The sequence below is a fragment of the Zootoca vivipara genome, chromosome 4 (assembly GCF_965207765.1).
Source record: "Zootoca vivipara chromosome 4, rZooViv2.hap1.1, whole genome shotgun sequence".
In the NCBI taxonomy this organism is placed as follows: domain Eukaryota; kingdom Metazoa; phylum Chordata; class Lepidosauria; order Squamata; family Lacertidae; genus Zootoca; species Zootoca vivipara.
Genome location: NC_142587.1, coordinates 85,085,821 through 85,105,612, shown reverse-complemented (window position 1 = coordinate 85,105,612; position 19,792 = coordinate 85,085,821). Strand labels below are relative to the sequence as shown.

The following is a 19,792-nucleotide window of genomic DNA, read 5'->3' as shown; positions in this document are numbered from 1 at the left end:
TTAAATGTACAACTGTTTTTAATGAGGGTTTTTTTTATAGTCAATGGACACTTTTATCCCATTGGTTTCAATCCCAATCTACAATCCTGTGAAAATCTTGACTTAAATTCGGAGCAACTTCTCAACAAACCACAATATGTTTTCGTAGGTCATGCATCATAACCACCTAATCAAGTTATCTACCCTATGTCATAACATGTGGTAAAAACAAAGGCAGAAATGACACGACAGTATCAAAGCTCAAACTTGCGGCTTTTTTAACTTGACATGCTTTTAACCCTCCTCCCTGTAAATATATACCTATGACTGGCAACTGATTTTCTTCTTGTGGGATGACCACACTTGGAATTGAGCAAACGTAAATTACAGATTTGTTTATAGTTATTCATAAACTGCTGGACACACGTGTCTGTTTCTGCTACTAGCAGAAACTTTCTAGTTGTCTCAAAACTTAAGATCATTAGAGCTCCTACCTTCAACATTCCAGAAAGCTAAAGACACATACAAATTGCATTAAAAAAGGTTTCACAAAAAGTCAATCAGTTGCGTCCCTGAATTTGTTGAATTTGAGTGGTACATTTTGTAAGCAGTACTAACACTGACCTCTCAAAGATAAAACACTGAAGACAATTGAGCCTAATGAATGCAGTTCTTTCAGGCAGTTGAACCATGGCTTCAGGTTCTTGCCACAAGAAACTCATTCACTGTGTGTCAGCAATTATTAACATCTTCATGGGAATACTATTCTGTTTGGTACCAGCATTTCCACAGTTGGCAACAAGTGCTTTTGCTAAATTAACCCATCACACCAAAGAGACAGAGAATAACTCCATTATTCTGTGATGAAATCAACTGGAGACTCGGTATCTGGTCAGCTCTGTAAATTGCTTGTTTCACAGGGATTTAAATACATAAGCTCCCCCACTCCGCCCCATGCTTGTCCATTTCAAGGACTGAGGTGCTCTACAAATTTGATGGACAAAAAGCAACACCTGACTAAAATAAGGTGGTAGGAAACCAGTAATTTTGTACCTTTGGAATGAATAAACTATTATAGAAGCTCTAGATTGGATTTCACCAATCTAGTCAAATGGGACCTATAAAGATTTATGGAGAATTTATCACCTTGGTGGTTGAGAGATTTTCTTCAGTGTGAGTAGGTATCCATACCTTACCCATAATTTCCCACTGTCAATAGTTAACATGCATGATTGACTTTAGAACCAGTTGTATAAGTATTCCCCCCCTCCTAAAAAGGGCCTGAAGTTTGCATATGTTGAGCCTCCTCTTAAAATTAGTTTTGGTTAAAAAAAATTGTGTTACAAATCAAACTTTCTCATGCTACCACAGTATTTGGAAGTATTCCAGTTTTAATTAGTGTCTGATAACTGAACACTGAATACTTTTCTTTCTCTCTGTCTTTACTTTTTCTTTTTTTCTTTTAAAAAAAGCAATATGGAAAAGCTTCTCTCTATGAAATTCTATCTTCTTGCAGAAGTGGCTCTTAACATGTAACATACACCCATTATCATTTTAATGGTATATTGGTACTTTAAAAACCACTCACAAAAAAACAAGATCTAAATCCCTGAAACATGGTTTTATTATAAGAATAGTGATAAAACCTCAGAGATACAAGTCATACACAGCAAGTTGATACCTTTACATTAAGTAAAGACACTGGCAATGGTGGAAACAACAGTCTGTCGATTTACCATGTTAATACCAGCTCCTTTGGGCTAGTTTTTTTTTTAATTAATCACTTGAATAAAAAGATGGTTTTGTTTACATTATGAACATAGTTGCGCTTTCCTGATTCGTATCTTGAGACTTTAAAAACCTGAGAGAAAGGTTTTCTAAAGCACAACACAAAGGACTGGATGCAAATTAGGATGACTTGATGGTTCAATCCTATGCATGCTTGCTCTGAGGTCTGTCCCATTTTCTTCGGGGTTTAATCCCCAAGAGATTGTGCATATCACTGTAGACGTAATTAGGATGGGGACATGTTGCAGGGGAAGCACCATGGCAAAAAAAAAAACCAGGGGAGGAGAATGACCTTGTGGCGACCCATGCCTTATCACTGGATGCAATTTCAAGCTGCTCCATCCCATCAGTATCAGAGCGCGAGAAATTGCCAATACCAGAGGCCAGTCTAGCGCCAACTGTGACAGGCCTCCCTCGTGCCTGAACTTCTTTTAAAGGCTGCATTGCCCTGTTATGGGAAGGACATCATCCTAAATCATAGCCTGTCCTAGGAAACACCAAAAAAGCTTGTGCCAAGGATTTGGGTTTAGAACAGTAAATAGCAAGAGCAATCTCTTAAAGAAAACATCTCATGTCTCATTTAGACACACTGCAGCATTTTTCATATCCACGATATTAATCTGATAATGCATTTTCTTCTGTCCACTCACACTCTGGAGGTAATCAAATAGCCATCTTGTCCTGTCCAACAGTGTACTTTTGATACACAAACATGCAACCCAGAACTTGCAGCCCAGTACCACCAAGTTCAATGGGACTTGCTCCCAGGTGAAATATGCTTAAGACTGCAGACTTAGGATGGTATGGCATCTAATATTAATAAGTGACTATGTCAATACAAAAACAAAAACTGGTACAGACCATGTTCATATGAGGCTAAGAACTCTCCCAAGGTTTTCTAAAATGTAATGGCATACACATTAACACAGGCAATGAAGTAAGAGCAGCAAGTTTGAAATGTTAGATGCTTCCCCTCACTCCAATCTCCTTTTTCCTGTGCAGTATCACAGAAAAGCAAAATAACACAGTGTAAGGTCATCCCTATAAGATGACACAAAACAATTCAAATGACTAACTTGGGTCACATACACCTGAACAGCTGGTGGAGCTGCAAAAGAAATAGCCCTTTTCTATTGAATACCCCAAACAGATACTTAAGGACTCTATGATCAAAAGGGGGAAATGCACCAAAGCAACGTCTTGTCTGGACAAAACATTTTGGATATCTTGTACTACCTGAACCTGCTTACAGTGCACACAACACATTTCTCATTATCCTGAGCCAAATACTACCATGTCTCACCTAGCATGGTAAGCTATGGGGGTAATTAATAAAGTTGACCTAGGTTTGCTAAAAAGATGATGATGTAAACAGAAATAGCATCCTGAGTGGAAGAAGGGATGCAAATGATTTCTTTAATATTCACCGGGCCAACTTGTTGCCATTTCACCCCATGCATTTATTGGTTACAAAATAGGCCTTGGGAATTCCCATGTTTGACAGACTAAACAGCCAATCTCTCTGCCTCAAGATATATGGAAGTAGAATTTGAATGTTATGGCAGTTATGATGGTGTTCAAATAATAAACAAGAGAGATAGCTGAGTACATGCCTTGATTTTCAATGCAACTCAGCACACACAACTGTGCTGTTTCACGTTCTTGCTAAATGGCAATGAAACATATGAGGATACTGCAACTTTTCTTAGTTCAAGCTAAGTAGACACATGAAATCAGGTAAAAAACCATAGGTCCCAAATTAGGAGCTGAAGAGGAAGGAGGATCATCTGCAGTGTTTTCATTAAAGTTCTAGCTCTGCCTTCCTAGTTTGTTTTTTAAAAAGTATTTAGGCCAATTTCTATATCAAACACAGTTTAATGTTTTCAAGGTCCTACAGATGCTACAGACATCACCATCCTTTTAGTACTTTTTAAGTTAATTCATAATTAAGACAATTATGAATGTTTCATTAGAAGACAAAATGTTGGGAACTGCAGAAAAAAAAAATTTAAGGCCATGTCTCCATAAGCTGTAAACTATGGCACAAGCGATGGTGGGTGTTGGCAAAACACCATCCAAGGCTTTGACATTAACATTTCTTCCTAAAAACAATCATTTCATCAGCGACCTACCATATCGGATTCCTTTACAACTACAATTTTAAACACATCTCCAGGATTCAAACACTCATACAAGATACTTCTGATGCACTCTACAATGTTTTGGTTTTGAACATGGAAACCACAGTCATATTCAAGGGAAATCCTTCACTTTTAAGACTGTTACAAATCTGAATCTTTATTGTTCTGAAATGCTAGAAACTTAAGACGAAACCCTCCAATTTTCAGTCTCAGAAGAGGTGTGGTTCAATGCCCATTTCACATGTAACAAGGCTTCCTTTAAAAATAAAAGGAGAAAAATGACTAAAGTTCATAAGGATGTGAACGCAACCCTTGGTTTTGACTCAGTTTTTGCAACATCACAAGATCCAGCACCTTCTTCAAAGCTGCTCTTGCTATGATGCTTGGCGAACCTTTTGCCACTCCACAAATTCATCAAGAAGAACAGGCCCTGCAGAAGAAATAATGCCAGTTATAACGTGTTGTGTTTTAGTTGAATCATGCCTCTTGGCAATAAAAGTATTAAGTCCTAAATCATCTTAACATGTAGTAATGTTAAGTGGCTAACCCGTTTCAATCATCCCTGAGGGCCACATCTCAGCAGTGGACAAGGTTAATGTATGTGTGCATATACTACACGACTCTCACGTATGCAGCACCCACATTCGCTAGGCATATACCGCCTCACATATACTCACACATACACTCTCACACAAATATGCAGAGATGCATGTACACATGCAGCACTTCCAGCCTTACCCATTCCAGTATTGTGGCGGGAGTGGGAGATAATCCTGCCTTTCATTTGCACAGAAGGATCAAAGTAAAAGGCAGCATTTCCACTCACCTGCTCTCCAGCGGTGGGTTGGGGGGAGGATCCTGCCCTTTAAAGAGCAGGCAGGGGACAGTCCCTTCAATCTTAGCACTGCTTAGTGCTTACACTGGGGGTAAAAGGTCCCTCTGCCTGCTTTTCAGAGAGGATAACTCTGCCTATTTAGAGAGGATCTCCAAAGAAAAGGCAGAGGGATTTTTATATCCTGATTTCAGTTCCTAAGATTGAGAGATAAATCTGCAGGGATTAAGGTATCACTTAGAGTATTTTAATTAAAATGGGAATACTCACATGCCCCATCTTCATCATAGTTGCTAAGATCTGCATGGACAGTTCTGCTGAATTCTAACACATTGTACCACTGATCTTTGTTAATTACTCTGTATTTTGACTGCTGCAGAAAAATAAGACACCAGGTCTCAGCCTGCAATGTGTTGCATATAGAAACAATAATGTGTTCAGTTTTCTTTGCACAAGCCAAGTTATTACAGTAGCTGAGGAAATGTTTGAGGAAGAAGCAGGTGTGGGGTGGCGGAGCAGCCTTGAAGATTTATTGCCTGGTAATGGGGAGCGATGTTGTGCAAGGCACAAAGGAAGGCATGCAAACATGGAAAAGGGCAGCTGGTAGCAAATGACATCATGTGGAGCAGAAAGGCAATGGGATTGATATGCATAAGGGCCAGCAGCTGAAGTTGATATAGAAAGCACAGGAAGTTCCAACATTTTTTTAATAGCAAAATAATATGGCCTGAAATAAATTTGTTAGTAGTTGCTTGCCAACATCCAAAAGGCAAGCTGCTATTGTTTACTCTGATAGAAGAGCTAAAGGAGGCAGAAACCTACCTAAGGGCTGCCTTATCCACAAGACCCACCTAGTGGTGATGTCAGGCAAATCTAATTCTGCTTGTCCATTCTAAAGCAGTGCCAACAATCATAAAATATTTTGCTTCTAGGGGGTCGAAACATATGTAGGAACCCAAACATTTCTTGTGAAATATGAAGGTAGGGTGGACACATAACCACTTAGCAGATGAAATTTGGTTGATGGTCAGTATAGAAATGGAACTAAGGAACTGAGTGCGTATAGAAACTCTCTCCCATTCCAAAAGCAAAGAGGAAATGAAAAAAAAAAGGCTTAAACTGCCTCACTGGATTGCCTATAGTGAGACCAAGAAGTACACATTCATAAACTGGAGATCAGCTGAGATTTTGTTTTTGTTGTTATTTATGGTGTTTTTGTAAACCTATTCACAAGGCAAATCAAAATATGCAACACCTTTTATTTTTTTAAATGTGTGCTTACCTCCAAGTATTGGTAAAATACTGAAAACAGAGGCCACGTTCTTCCAAGTAGAAGAGCTAACATAGATTTTGCAGTGTCAATATCCAGACTTCTCTGGTCTTTATCCTAAAGAGATAAAAAGAAGGCAGCATTCAGATATAAATGGCAAGTTCCTTGCATGTTTTTATAAGGAGAAGATGCACTTACCCTTGCAAAATCGAAGGCATATCTGTAGATATTCTTAAATGTTGAAATATCATTCAGTTGCGAGCGCAAAAAATCAAATTTACTCTGCAGTTTTTCTGTGCAGTCACATCTTAAATAAAAGATTAAAAAATTACATGTCAAACATTTTTTTTTTGGGGGGGGGTGGAGACAGAAATATATAAAATACAATTTTCCAATGCACGCTTCTAACAAAATAGTAGAAAAGCATTTAAACTACCAGGATTAGGGCTGTTTCTACAGAGAATATACAAACAGAGGTTCAAAGGACATTCTTGGAACAAGGAACACTGGAAGGTTGTACCCCGTCTACCCTGTCTGGCCTCACTGACCAGTGAAGAAATAGCTGCAGTGAGCTTGCTTCCCTCTTGGCTGCCAAAAGATGCCTGCTCTAACCACCTATTTACCTAGGACTTCAGTGGGGAGGGCATTATTGCTCTAGTTCAGCTTTCCTCAATGTGGTGCTCTTCAGTTGTTTTGGACTGTAACTCCTATCAGTCCCAGCCAGATAAAATAGGAGAAATATTCTTATGCATCCAACAGCCTGCAAATTGATTTTTTTTTTACAACTGTATAAATCACACAGCAATAATTCATAGGAGTACTTGCTTTTCTGATATTTTTTTTAAAGTAGAGTTCAACACAAAGTTCAGTGGTCTTTAAGTTAGGAGCACCAGAAAGTGACAAGACCTTTCTCCAGGTCAAAGCCAAAAGCCCTCTTGATAATAGTGTCCAACATTCCATCTGACGTGCTCTTTGCTAAGGTTCTGTAGAACAAAGTTGCACTTTCAGCCATGCATGAAGATGATTTCAAATATAAAAAGCTTACTGTAATGAGGTCATCCCCTTTAACCATTCTTCCTTTGTAAAAAATCCCATGCTTTCAGCCTCCAGCTTCCAGGCTAAAACTAGCATAATAATCTGTATGGGAATGGGAAAAGGGAGAAATTAAAATTCAAGATATCTGATGGACTGCCTGCACCTGTTTCTGCCTGCTGCACATGGAGATCTATAATGGAGGCCCTCCTCATGTGTTCATTTCCTACATCAACAAGGTTGGGCGCCATGAGGGAGAGAGCCTTTTCCATGGTTGTTCCATGGTTTTGGAACTGCCTGCCAGCGGATCTAAGGCAGGCTCCTATGCTTCAAGCCTTTTGGAAGGTCCTAGCGACATACCTCTTCTGACAGGCATGCTGTTCTGTCCCGCAGGTACTAATGCAGACCAATCAGGACAAAATGAAGATGTGATTTAAAATTAGCTCAACTGTAAAAGACTTTCCCCCTTAAGTTTTGTGGCATTATCTTGGCAAAGACGTAACCCAACCTGTGTTTGTAGAGATAATGCAAAACCATTTTGTTAGGTAGTTATTGCAATATATAGTTTCTGATACAAAGTAACTGTTAACCAAAGGTGTACATTATTGTAATGTCAGGTCTCAATATTTCTGGTCATCATGGCAACTGTGCCGCTGCCTTGTGAACAAGGAGACCCGTGACCAGATTTCCAGTAAAATTTGAAGCTGTGAAGGGGTGTGCAAATACAGTATGTATCAGCCTAGCAGTTATGGGGTGACCCAAGATTGCAAGCTAAACTTGTTTGGCTGCTTCACTGAGAAGCTGCCTGGTATACCACTTCTCTGAGCACCCAAGCTGGTCTGCTCCTTCCTGGCTTTTCCTATAGGAAAGGCTGGCGGAAGGCTAGCTTGACTGTAGATGCATGGAGGCACTAAACTAACAGACTCCTTGCCTTCCTCTTGTACAGAAAAGGTGGTGGGGAGGATTTATTGAAATGTGAGGGGAGAGAAATCTGGTGACCACAATCTCTGGTTTGGAAACTAAGGCCAGCCAAAAATTACTGACCCTTAGATACTGCTATTTATTAAACAACTGTTTCTATTATGAATTTGGTGTGTTCAGTACTTATATATATTGTTATAAATATTTTTGGTCTACTTTGATATTTTGTAGCTGCTTGCACAACTACTGTGAGTCACTATAATTGTCTTTTTATGGAAAGGCAGCATAGAAATCTGATGAAGAGGCACCTGTATTGGTGAATGGGGAGGGGTTAAGCACTTCAATTTCCACCAGTAAAATTAATGCACAATGCAAGTGAAGAAGACATTTGTTGGGGAGAAGGAGGAAGACTTGAAAATCTGACTCTAATGATTTGCAAAAAATAGCATATTGATCATTAGGGGCACGACTTACATTTTCAGGTTCAACGCCAATGTCTTCACAGAATTTCTCCATTCCTTCTGGCCCTACCACTTCATCATCACCTTCAAAACAAAAGAAATCAAGATAACACATGCCATACAAATACCATAGTAGTCCTGTTGTTGTTTAGTCGTGTCCGACTCTTCGTGACCCCCATGGACCATAGCACGCCATGCACTCCTGTCTTCCACTGCCTCCCGCAGTTTGGTCAAACTCATGTACTCATGTAGTCCTACTTCTGATCAAACAAAATGCTTGGCAGCACATCCATATTTGGATTGGTATAGAGATATTAACAGACACAGGAAGGGTTAAGCACTCCCTGCCTTTGTGCCAGTTATCTACTATAAATTGCCCCCAACCCACGTTGTTTTTCAGTTGTTTAGACACCTGGAGTCCCTGGATCTTGAACAATGCCACTGAACACATGGCTGCAAATTCACAATACCAATTTAAGCAATACATTGTTGGATATATTTGGTTTAAGACCACTATCCTGAACCAAGAGTCCTTACTGAGAAGCATGTCCTCCAGTTCATCAACTCAGTTCACTCTGTGTTTGGAGTGAGATATTCAAATTTCAACCATCTCGGTATGCCTGAGGGAATGTCATGCCACTGTTTACAATTCTGAACAAACAGAGGCAATGATTCAAGGGATTCTCTTCAATGCTTTCAGTTCAGCCTCAGATTAACCCCTTTTCTGTGAAAGCACAGAGGTTTAAACAAGCTAAGTGGTTAGTGCAGCGTATCTGATTACACAAAACAGGCTCTCATTCACTTACATACAAAGACACATTAAAACATAATTCTGCAGTTTGGAGCGAGATATAATCATCCCAAACTGGTGTTCTTCTCAAGCGGCTCCAAATTCTTGATGCTTCAGTATTTCCTTAAGGGTCAGTAGATGTTTATGGGTGAAACAAAAATAGAACCTGAGATAAGAATGGCCTTTTACTGTTGACTGACAAGTCCAGCAGTGAACCTCATGGACTTTTGGGTAGAAGGGACAGGCAAACAATGTTAAGGTAAGCAATCATTCCTTCAGTAATTGTTTGCAAGGCTATCTTGCAAGCTTCAAGTTGTTTTAAAAAATTGGACACTGTAGAGTGTAGACAAATCCACCCCACCCCATTATGCTTAAGTACGTCTAAGTGAAATTGATATTTTGAGGAGGAAATAACTGAAGCAAAAACTAGAATTTAGAAATTTACCAGTTTCATACCTGCATATTCATAAAACCAAGCCAGGCACTTCTTGCTTGAAAAATGCTCCTCACCGCTGATCACTTTACTAGAAGCTTGAGACCTGCAGTAGCTTATGAAGACATAAGAAAAACCTATGGTAAATAACACTTCTAGGAAATATTCCCAAAACAAGTTATTAAAAACAGGCACAAAAAAACCACAACAACAATCCCAAAGTATACCTAAAATGAATGTGTACCGTTTGATCATAACTTGCTGATTTTAAAAAGTTTCAGAGTGTTTACAGTTTCAAAGTGTCAGATTGAGAGTATTCATTGCTTCTTGCACATTTCAAAGAAACAAACAGCAATACAATGCAGGCTGCTCAAAGATTCCAGCTTCATTCCTACCACGTTGCAGAGTCTGGCTTGTCATGTCATCAAAACTCAGGCTCATGGTTTGTTTCTCTCCAACTAAACAATGAACAAGAACAAAACCTTGGTTAAATGCTTGCTTGGAGAGAAATCACAAGCTGGGGTTTGGATGACACGACAAGCCAGCCTCTGGGTTACAGTGGTACCTCGGGTTAAGAACTTAATTCATTCCAGAGGTCCATTCTTAACCTGTAACGGTTCTTAACCTGAAGCATGCTTTTGCTAATGAGGCCTTCCGCTGCGGCTGCGCCGCTGGCGTGTGATTTCCATTCTTATCCTGGGGCAAAGTTCTTAACCTGCAGGAACCACTTCCTGGTTAGTGGAGTTTGTAACCTGAAGCGTCTGTAACCCGAGGTACCATTGTATTTTGTTTGTGGTGTGGCAGCAGCATGAGCAACATGGAAACTTTTGAACAGTATGCACCAACATCATAGCTGCCAAGTTATCTCTTTTTTTAAGGGAAATTCCCTTATGCTGAATAGGCTTCCTCGTGAGAAAAGGGAAAACTTGGCAGCTATGCAACATGCTGCTCATTCACATTAAACCAGTTTGTTTCAAACTACGGTTTTAAGCAGCACACAAACCGGGCCACTATATGTTTGAAATCAGTAATAATTTAGGTCCTCACAAAGTGCACTTAATAGTTAAAATAACTAAGTATCTTAGAAAACTTGGAAAACTGCACTGCCATTCAGATACACCGCTGAGCAAAGGAGCTCTGCATTTGAAAGTAACCATAACTGATGCAGATCTTGATGTGCATCTCCTCTAGGCAAACTACTGGATGTGCCCTCTGAAGCATAAGTGGATCTGCATCCCTATCATGGACACTAACTATTATGCACAACATTGCTTGCAAGTACAGGCACTAATACTAGTTTAATTGTAGAACAAAATGATGCATGGGAAATCAAGGGAAAAGCTCTGCCCTCAAACAAGCATTTTCTGTTACTTTCTGACCTAACAGTAGCAGTGATCATAGATGTAAACTAATGTGATGGACTATACAAAATATATTCTCAGCAATCGCTAAAATTAAACTCTCTGCTGTTCTGAACCTTAGCCTATCTGACATAATGAAGTTCTTTGGCCACGGAAATGGACTGGCTACTTGTAAGAACCTTAAACTGTGTGAAATCTGTTACAACCTGAAGGGGACTCTAGCTTTTACTATCCATTCACTCAGGAGAGCAAGTTATTTGTTTCATTTGGTGGTGGATTGGCAACTGAATGAGTTCAGGATGACTTTATTTATATTATGTTATGGTGCCTTGAGTGCTGTTTTTAATGTTTCAAGTCTTTTGTAGGCAGCTTGAAAGCATATCTAAAAGGCAGGGAACAGAATAAAATTGTTGTAATGGTTTCATCTTAACTAGGTTACCTTGACTGTATGCCCTACTAAATGCAAAGGGGCTTGTTTTCTAGTTTTCATCCTTAAAAACACATGTCTTCTCAACTGTACATGGCAGCTAAGAGTCAATGGTTTTTAACATGTCATGTAATAATAATTATATCTGTGACTAACAGTTTCATCTGAAAACAAAGTTTCCGGTTTAACTGAAAGTCTGAATCCTAGGTGCCGCTGAACACAATACCCCATGAAGTGAGTATTTTAATGCAAGTCATAACAGTGCTGCACTTCACTCAACTGTTGCTGCTGACAAGCACTTGACAATTTGATGTTTAAAGTGAAGCATCTAATCCATTCTATTCCTGAATAGATAATTAAACAGTTTCAAGTACAGAAAAGCAAAGTGCAAGAATTTACTATTCATGGTGCTGCCAATTTTGTGCATATGATATCTGCACAGATGCCTTTAGAATCATGTTGACTTCTGCATATGACAAATGGCAACCTGGGTAACTGGATTGTCAGAAGAAACTCATCCTCTAATAGCCAACACATATGCAGCTAAAGCTGCCCCAAATTGCTTCACTATTTGCCTCTTTCCTCTCTCCACTTTCCTCCTGTTCCTGTTAGTATCCCTCATGTTGAATGTCAGTTGGTAAGCTCTTCTGGGCAAGGACTTGCTTTATTGTACTCTAAAATGCTGTGGACACTGAAAGCACTATATAAATTTTGCTCTGCTGCAGCCACTGCTCACTCCACTCATTGCCCATTTTCTCCTTCCTCTTATTTAAGAAATCTGTCCTGCTGCAAGCTAGAAGGGAAGACAGATGACAGAACGTGAAGGGGATGGCTGAATATATATTCCTAGCTGGGGGGCAGGCAAGAGACGAAAGTTGCAACCTGGCTATCCCAAATGTATGCTATTTCATTGCATCATCCTAAATATTTCTGCCATCTGGAATGTGGCAAGAGTTTTGAGTGACACTATGAAATTACTTCACCATAGATCCTAAGAGCCATCTTCGTACCTCATGATGTCTGGACAGTTTTATCCTAAAGTATATCCTACTATTTACAGGTAAGTAGCCGTGTTGGTCTGACGTAGTCAAAACAAAATAAAAAAAATCCTTCCAGTAGCACCTTAGAGTTTGTCATCGGTATGTGCTTTCGTGTGCATGCACACTTCTCCTGCTATGTTTCGTTAACTCTGCTGTGTTCTGATCCATGTATACAATGCACTTTTTTATGCCAATAAAGGAGACTGATTAATTGATTGAATATTTCTGCCACTGCTTCTATCTACAATACCAGCATATCTGATTATATTACATTGGTGCATATTTAGTAAAAGTAAATAAAAAATTGCTTCCAGGAAATTAAAATCCAATAGTCTGAATGTAGAACAATGGTGTAATGGTCGTTCACCTTGCGCTTAGCAACAGATACTGATTTGTGCAAGCATTTGGCTATTTGTGTAATAAGAAATCTAATGGCAAGTATCTCTTTGTAGATAACACAGGTTCTTACCACACATAAAACAAAACATGCTTTTCCAATGTGTAGGACATGGCCATGAGAAACTCATGGCCTAACACCCAGACAGACTTTATACTAGCTATATGAGAATATCTAGAGTTTGGTAGCATAAGCAGAATTGTTACCCTAATTTATGGAACAAATAGTTGTTCTTTGTCTGACATAAAAGCCACTTAATTAAGGTTTCTCGAAGCAGTGCAAAATACAGTTCAGGTTGATGGGGTGGTGCAGGGAGGGGGCGGGTTGTTCATGTGCCTTCCCAGAACTGAGTGTCATTGCCAATTCCTCAGAGGAAGAGGCCTAGGGAGCTCAGCATGCTGTGAAGCCAATACAGTGCTCCTGCAAGCATACCCACACTGTGCTGTGCTTCCCACTCATCTCAGGGACCAGCAGCAATCAATGGTGTTGGGAAGGCACATGAGCAACTCTGCTCTGCCCTGTCCATGTTGCCCAACTGACTGTTCAAATAAGAGTAGCATGCAAAATAAGGTACCGGTAGCAATAAAGGTTGCATTAAGCGCTTCCTTGAAGGTCACATATACACCATAATTTTAGGGCACTTGTATACGCGGGTGGCGCTGTGGGTTAAACCACAGAGCCTAGGGCTTGCCGATCAGAAGGTCGGTGGTTCGAATCCCCACAACGGGGTGAGCTCCCGTTGCTTGGTCCCAGCTCCTGCCAACCTAGCAGTTCGAAAGCATGAAGTGCAAGTAAATAGGTACCGCTCCGGCGGGAAGGTAAACAGCGTTTCCGTGCACTGCTCTGGTTCGCTAGAAGTGGCTTGGCCACATGACATGAATGCTCTTCGGACAAACGCCGGCTCCCTTGGTCAGTAAAACAAGATGAGCGCTGCAACCCCAGAATCGGTCACGACAGAACCTTAATGGTCAGGGGTCCCTTTACCTTTATACTACTTCAGCAGTAATGGAGAATCCTGGAAACTGCAGCTTGTTAAGGGTGCTGAGAAATAACTCTGGAGGGTAATTTGAAGAACTGTTTCCCTGAATCTTAGTTTACATTAGAGAAAGTGGTTGAGATATATATAATAGAGATGGGTGAGACCTTGGTATAGATGCAATGGTGGAAGCCAAATGGGAGGTCTTTGGAAGTCAGATTGCGCTCCTGCAGTGGTGGTTGCATCTTTCTGCTGTATAGAATTAGCATACAGTATGTGACATGCAGAGGATAAGTAGATAGAACTTTAGGGATTGAGTTGATTATCTCTGGACAGATAAAGCACACAGGCATTTCTGTCACAGGGAAATAGTCTCACAGGAGAATTGAATGTATGCACCTTGGAGCAGAGACCTATCCTGTTATTCTGAAAATACTATGTAAACTTGAACACACCACTATAAAAGCAACAAGTGATTCATTCTGCTGCATGGAGGAAGTTGGAAAGAGTAGTAGGTGGGGAACCTCCTCTCTTCAGAGTCAAAGTATGGCATCATAAACCAGCACAACATGACCCAGTTATGACCCAGTTTGGCAAGAGCTTAGAGAGGAAGGGCTACAGCACATATTTTGCACACATAACGTCCCACATTAAACCACTGAAGTCATCGAACAAGGTTGGGAAATGCTCATTTGAAACCATGGAGATCTGCTGTCGGTCTCTATAGACAATACTAAGCTACATGGAGGAATGGCAGGACTCTGCATTAGCTGGCTTCTGGTGAGGAAATGCCAATTCAAGATCTACAGGCTGGGGACACAAGGTGAATCAAGTCCATACATGAGATAGGGCCTGGCTGGTGGTGCAAATAAAGGCTGTTGGTGTTTCTGTTCAGCACCAGCATCGCAAGGCAAGCAGGCACAACTTTTTGACAAAGGCCTACTACAGCATTATGCACTGCTTGATGGAAGAACTACAGCTGCACGTTCGTAGCACTGCTTCAGTGGTACACACGGGAAGGAGTGTGTGCGCACGCACGTGTGTATGTGAAGGATGCCTGTGCCCCAAGAAACATACCAAGTTTTGCTCAGGGTGGGGCAGAGTTAAAACATAAGGGTGAAAAATGAAAAGATATGCATAACCTGAAGTAAGTTATTGAAGCTTCACTTCATGTAAGGATAGGGTACAGCCTGGCATATGTGTTAGAAAAGGCGAGGTGCAAACATAGGAGCCAACTCTTGGGGACCCGAGGTCCCTTCAGCCCCCCAATAAAATATTTGAGGGGACCCCCCAAGTTGAAGGCCATTGCCATTCAAATAGCATTCATGTGCCTCATCATGTGATTATGTGGGAAGGGGCTTACCTTCCCCTCCCCCCCCAAAAAATATTTAAGTTGGCACCCCTGGGTGCAAATGCAAGAGGGGAGGGGAACCCCTCGCTAAAGGCTGCCTTTCTGGTATCACAAAAGACCCTCTCCCGCCTTGTCACCAAGGCAACGGTGAGGAGGTGGAAAGGGAAGGCGCTCGGTTCCCCACCCCGGTTTACCCCCCGCCGCGGAGCTGGGCCCGTCCGCCGACGCGGTGGCTGTTGGTACCTGCTGATTTTGCACTTCTTGAGGCCCGTCTCGTCCCCCGCCTGCCCCGAGGATTTGCGCTTCTTCTTCACGGGCATCTCCCTCGGTTCGCCCCGGACCGGGGCGCGGAGGCGGAGGGCCGCGGGGCCCCTCGGGAGGGGGGAGGGAGCCGCCGCCTCTTCCTTCCCTCGCGGCTGAGGAGGAGGAGGAGGCGGAGGAGGCGGAGAAGCTGCCGGTGCCGTCGCGGCTCTTGCCTTTCTTCCCCTCAGCTCGCCACCGCCGCCGCCGCGCCTGGTAGATTCAGGCGTGGGAAGGGGAATTTGAGGGAGGGGACCGAAAGAAAGAGCTTTCCTGAGGGAGAAGCGGCGGCGGCGGCGGCAACGCCGGTAAAGAGCGGAAGAGGAGGAGGAGGAGACGCGCTGCGTCGCGCCGCCCCGAAGAGGCGGGAGCAGGAAGTGACAGAGGCGCGCATTGAACGCGCGCGCGCCTCGCAGCGAAGGCTCGTCCAGCCTGCCCCCGTCGCCGGGCGGAGCTAATAGACGGGGGCGGAGCCAACACGCTGGCCCCGCCCCGCCCTGCGCGGGGCGGGGTCGTGACGCAGCCCGCGTCAGGGCCGCTGAGGGGACAGCGGGGCGTTGTGAGCCGACAATAAGCGTGCGCTTCGCCCAGCTCCCCTCTCCCGCTATTATTATTTTTTAAATAAAACTGCGTGTGTGTGGTTTTGTTTTTTTAAGGACTCGAGCCCCCCCCTTAGTTAAGCAGCACCGCTAGCCGTAGGCATGTTTACTCAGGAGCAAGTCCAGTGGAGGTCAAGGGGGTGGGTGTTTCACCCCAAGGAAATGCGTCAGGGCATCGCATCTGAGGAAGCGAGCTGTAGCCCGCTCTCTGGTCGCTTTGGACTACAACTCCCATAAGCCTGCCTGGGGGACGGGGGCTGATGGGAGTTGCTGTCCAAAGAGGCTGGCAAATGTTGGCTTATGTCATCATAATAAGCTAGCTGCATACAAGCTTCACTCTGCCCCAAGGTCGTTAGGGGGAAGCAGCATCTGAAGCCCAGCCGGCTCCTGCTGGTCAGGGTGGAAAGTGAGGTATGGGGTGGCTTGTTTTCTCTCCCCCCCCCCTCAACCAGCTCCAGAAGGAGATGGGCAGGTTGGGCCCCTCATCTGGCAATGGGCTAGCCTTAGCAGCGCCGGATTGAGTTCCCCCACATACAGTGTGCCGAGCCCAGGCGGTACAAAATATCAATAGGAAGAATATTCGTTTAAAAAGCAAACGGTAACAAAAGGAATTGCAGTACTGTGAAAATAAGAAATATTGCGGGAGGGGGGCAAATTTTGTCCTCGCTCAGGGCGCCACATCGCCAAAGTCCACCCCGGTCTCACAATCCGGTGGCTCCTGAGCCAGCCCAGCTCTGCCTTGCACCTGAAAAGGCCACTTTCGGGGCTACCACCAACTAGACTCCCAATATGATTAAGCAGAGTTCGGGGCTTCACCACAGCGTAACAATCAGTGATGGTCCTACTCTCCATAAGCGGAGAGAGAGTCGTGTGTTTCATCGTAGCTGCCTACCATTCAACAACCTCTGCGAGTTAACAATTGCAACTTAGTTGCCCAAATAGTTTATGTTGTTCAGGAAACAGCATGTTGGTTACTCAGTCAATGATGTAAACTCGCAGTACAATTGTTTGTTTGTTTTTAAAAACTTTTAAAGAGAAAATCCATTCAGTTAAACCGTAGTTTAACATAAATAAATAAAAACCAACAACAACCCAGCAGTTCCCTCGGGCTGTTTCCGGAGTAGCAAACGGGAGGCTTGCTACCCTAGCCCTGGGCGATCCGAGCCCCGCTTTCTTTCGTATTTCACGTGGGGCGCACAACCGCAGCGGGGAAACCCGCCGGCCTGGCCTGGCCTGGCCTGGCGATTGCCGATCTCGCCGACCGATCTCGCGTTCTGGAAAGCGGCCGTCGCTTGCTCTGGCCTGGGAAGGCGCGTACGCACGCGCAGACGGCTTCCTCGGGGGTTGGCGGCAGCCATTTTTGCCTCGCGTTACCATAGCAACCTGGCCTCGCATCGCCCCAAGGTCCTGGCCTCAGAGCCTGGCTTCTCTTTTGTCTCTGTAGCAGCTCTATCGCCCCCCACCCCACCCGCCTCTCAGCGAACAGCTCCCTGCTTGGTATGCGTTGTCGGGTCGGGTCCCCTTCGACACCGGTTTCAGGGCAGCTTTTATTATGAATACTACTTAAATAGCCCTCCCCGCCCACTTTCGTTTCTAATCGTGAGGCCTGGAAAACCGTCGTCCCACCCCGTCTCTTTCCCCAGATCCCTGGTCGAGTCCCCAACGTGATGCCCGCCTGAAGAGCTCTCCTCCTCCCAGGTTCCCCGAGCCTCCCGCGCTTCTGTCGGCCGCCATGCCTCTGGACGGGGACGGTGATGGAGACAAGAGGAAGATCTTCATTTCGGCCACGGCCGCCAACTACTTCGGTCTGTCGTCGTCTGCCAGCCTTGCCCCGCTCTCGGGCGGCCCCGAGCTGGCCAACTTCTTGGACGACGGCAACGAGTTCCTGCTATGCGTGCAGCACTCGGAAGACCACCAGATCGTGGTCTCCAACAGGGTACGGGGCTTGCCTTCCTGGCGGCAGCTGCGGCTCCGAGCAATGCAAGTCGAGCCACGACAGTGAGCCCCGTGGAATCCAAGGGGGACCCCCTCCATTTTAGGATCGCACCGGTGCTTAGGACAGGATGGCTTGAAAAAGTTGGGTTTGCTCCCAAGAAACAAGCCAGGATTATGTGGGAAGGGGCTTTAAAATAAAGAGGCTTTATTTTAGCCGGTCAGACACCCAGTTTGGCACCCTTCCTTGCACTTTTGCGTACAGACACACACACAGGCTGGGAGCCACAATGGTGTCCCTCTGGAGGCTTCATCTGGGGCAAATCCCCGGCCAAATGTAGCTTCAGCTTCCTAGGATTGCACTGTTCTGACTGCAGCCTGCTATACAGCAGGGATAGCTCTGTTGGTAGCGCACAAGAGTCTTAAATCTCAGGGTCCTTGGGCAATGCAGAATTGTGGTCCCTTCCCCCTCTGCAATTCTACGATTCTTTGGCATCCTGAGAACGGAGGGTGAGGAGGAGGATTGCAGCTTCATGTCATGTTTGCATGTTTCGAGGATCCCCTTGTGAATCCAGGCTTCTGGGCACTTTAATGCTGATATGCTATCTAGTATACCTCTTACAAGTCTGCCGCTCTGCCCTGCCAGGGCTCCTGTACTTTTAACCGCTGAGCATGTGACTGACAAGTGGAAATTTGACAGGAAGTTTTTCCTCCCTCACTACTTTTTCAGTTGAATTGAACTTGGAAACTGGCGGAGTCAGGCCAGAATTGATGTAATACACGCATGCTTTCTGATTCCTATCAATAATCTGGTTGCTGAATTCTGCACTAGTTGCACTGCAGCCCCACATGCAATGCAATGCAGTAATATAAGATAGAGATTAGATTATAGCAATAAAACATCCAAGTATACCACAGTGTGTGATGTATGATCCAATTACTTAACGGACAAGAGAAATGGGTGTGCAAAACTCTGCCTGAGCAGGTGCTCGTGCTTTGTGGATAGATAGACAGGCTGTGTGCATTCTCATTTAGGATTTTATAGGAGGCCTACAAGTTTCCCTGAAATTAATGGAGCTTAGACTGTAGTGCTGCAGTGCTTAGATCAGGCATCCGCAAACTGCGGCCCTCCAGATGTTTTGGCCTACAACTCCCATGATCCCTAGCTAACAGGACCAGTGGTCAGGGTTGATGGGAATTGTAGTACAAAACATCTGGAGGGCCGAAGTTTGGGGATGCCTGGCTCACATTGTACACTTATTTTAATCTGCTTCCACTGTTTTTATTACATATGTATAAAAGGAGATGAGCAGAAGAAAGTTGGCCATGGCCACCTTCAGGTGGATCACTTGTTGCATACTATCTGTTGGAATTCTTCAAGCAGAACAAGCCAAATTCTGAAGCAAAAATACTTGCACCTTTGTTGTTGTTTTTAAAGGAAGAAAAAATAGCAGGTTGCAGATCATGGGAAAGACCTCTGCTTAAAACTCTGGAGACTGGGCTAGGTAGACAAATAATCTTCCCTGGTATAAAGTAGCTGCATTGACACAAATTAGCTGCAGTTTAATTGATAAGTGATCTTGAGCATTCATGATTTATACATTCCAAACCATTGGAAAACTATTGGGATTTTAGCAAGACGAAAAAGCAAGTCACAAACCTGAAGTGAGTCTGAAGTGCTCACTGAAGTGCTCAGGCAACATACTACTGATTCTTTTATATAATGTAGAGCAGTGGTTCCCAAACTGTGTTCTGTGAAGCA

General features: G+C 43.6%; 2 protein-coding genes across 2 annotated transcripts in view; one reads left to right on the top strand and one right to left on the bottom strand.

Moving 5' to 3' along the window:
- Nucleotides 1–1,581: 1,581 nt before the first annotated feature.
- On the bottom strand, nt 1,582–15,943 carry DCUN1D5 (defective in cullin neddylation 1 domain containing 5). Its single transcript, XM_035116562.3, has 8 exons — nt 15,443–15,943; nt 9,671–9,762; nt 8,438–8,508; nt 7,056–7,147; nt 6,209–6,317; nt 6,023–6,127; nt 5,011–5,113; nt 1,582–4,338 (listed from the first exon to the last, which is right to left on the bottom strand). Exons 1-8 carry the CDS (start codon nt 15,517–15,519, stop codon nt 4,283–4,285), a joined length of 705 nt encoding a protein of 234 aa, XP_034972453.1. The 5' UTR covers nt 15,520–15,943; the 3' UTR covers nt 1,582–4,282.
- Nucleotides 15,944–16,494: 551 nt separating this feature from the next.
- The window catches only part of DYNC2H1 (dynein cytoplasmic 2 heavy chain 1), a 146,281-nt gene continuing 142,983 nt past the window's right edge, over nt 16,495–19,792 (top strand). Inside the window, exons 1-2 of the mRNA XM_060273857.2 lie at nt 16,495–16,509; nt 17,742–18,034. Of these exons, the coding sequence (XP_060129840.2) occupies nt 17,831–18,034 (204 nt within the window). The 5' untranslated portion in view covers nt 16,495–16,509; nt 17,742–17,830. The remainder of the gene's footprint in view (nt 16,510–17,741; nt 18,035–19,792) is intronic.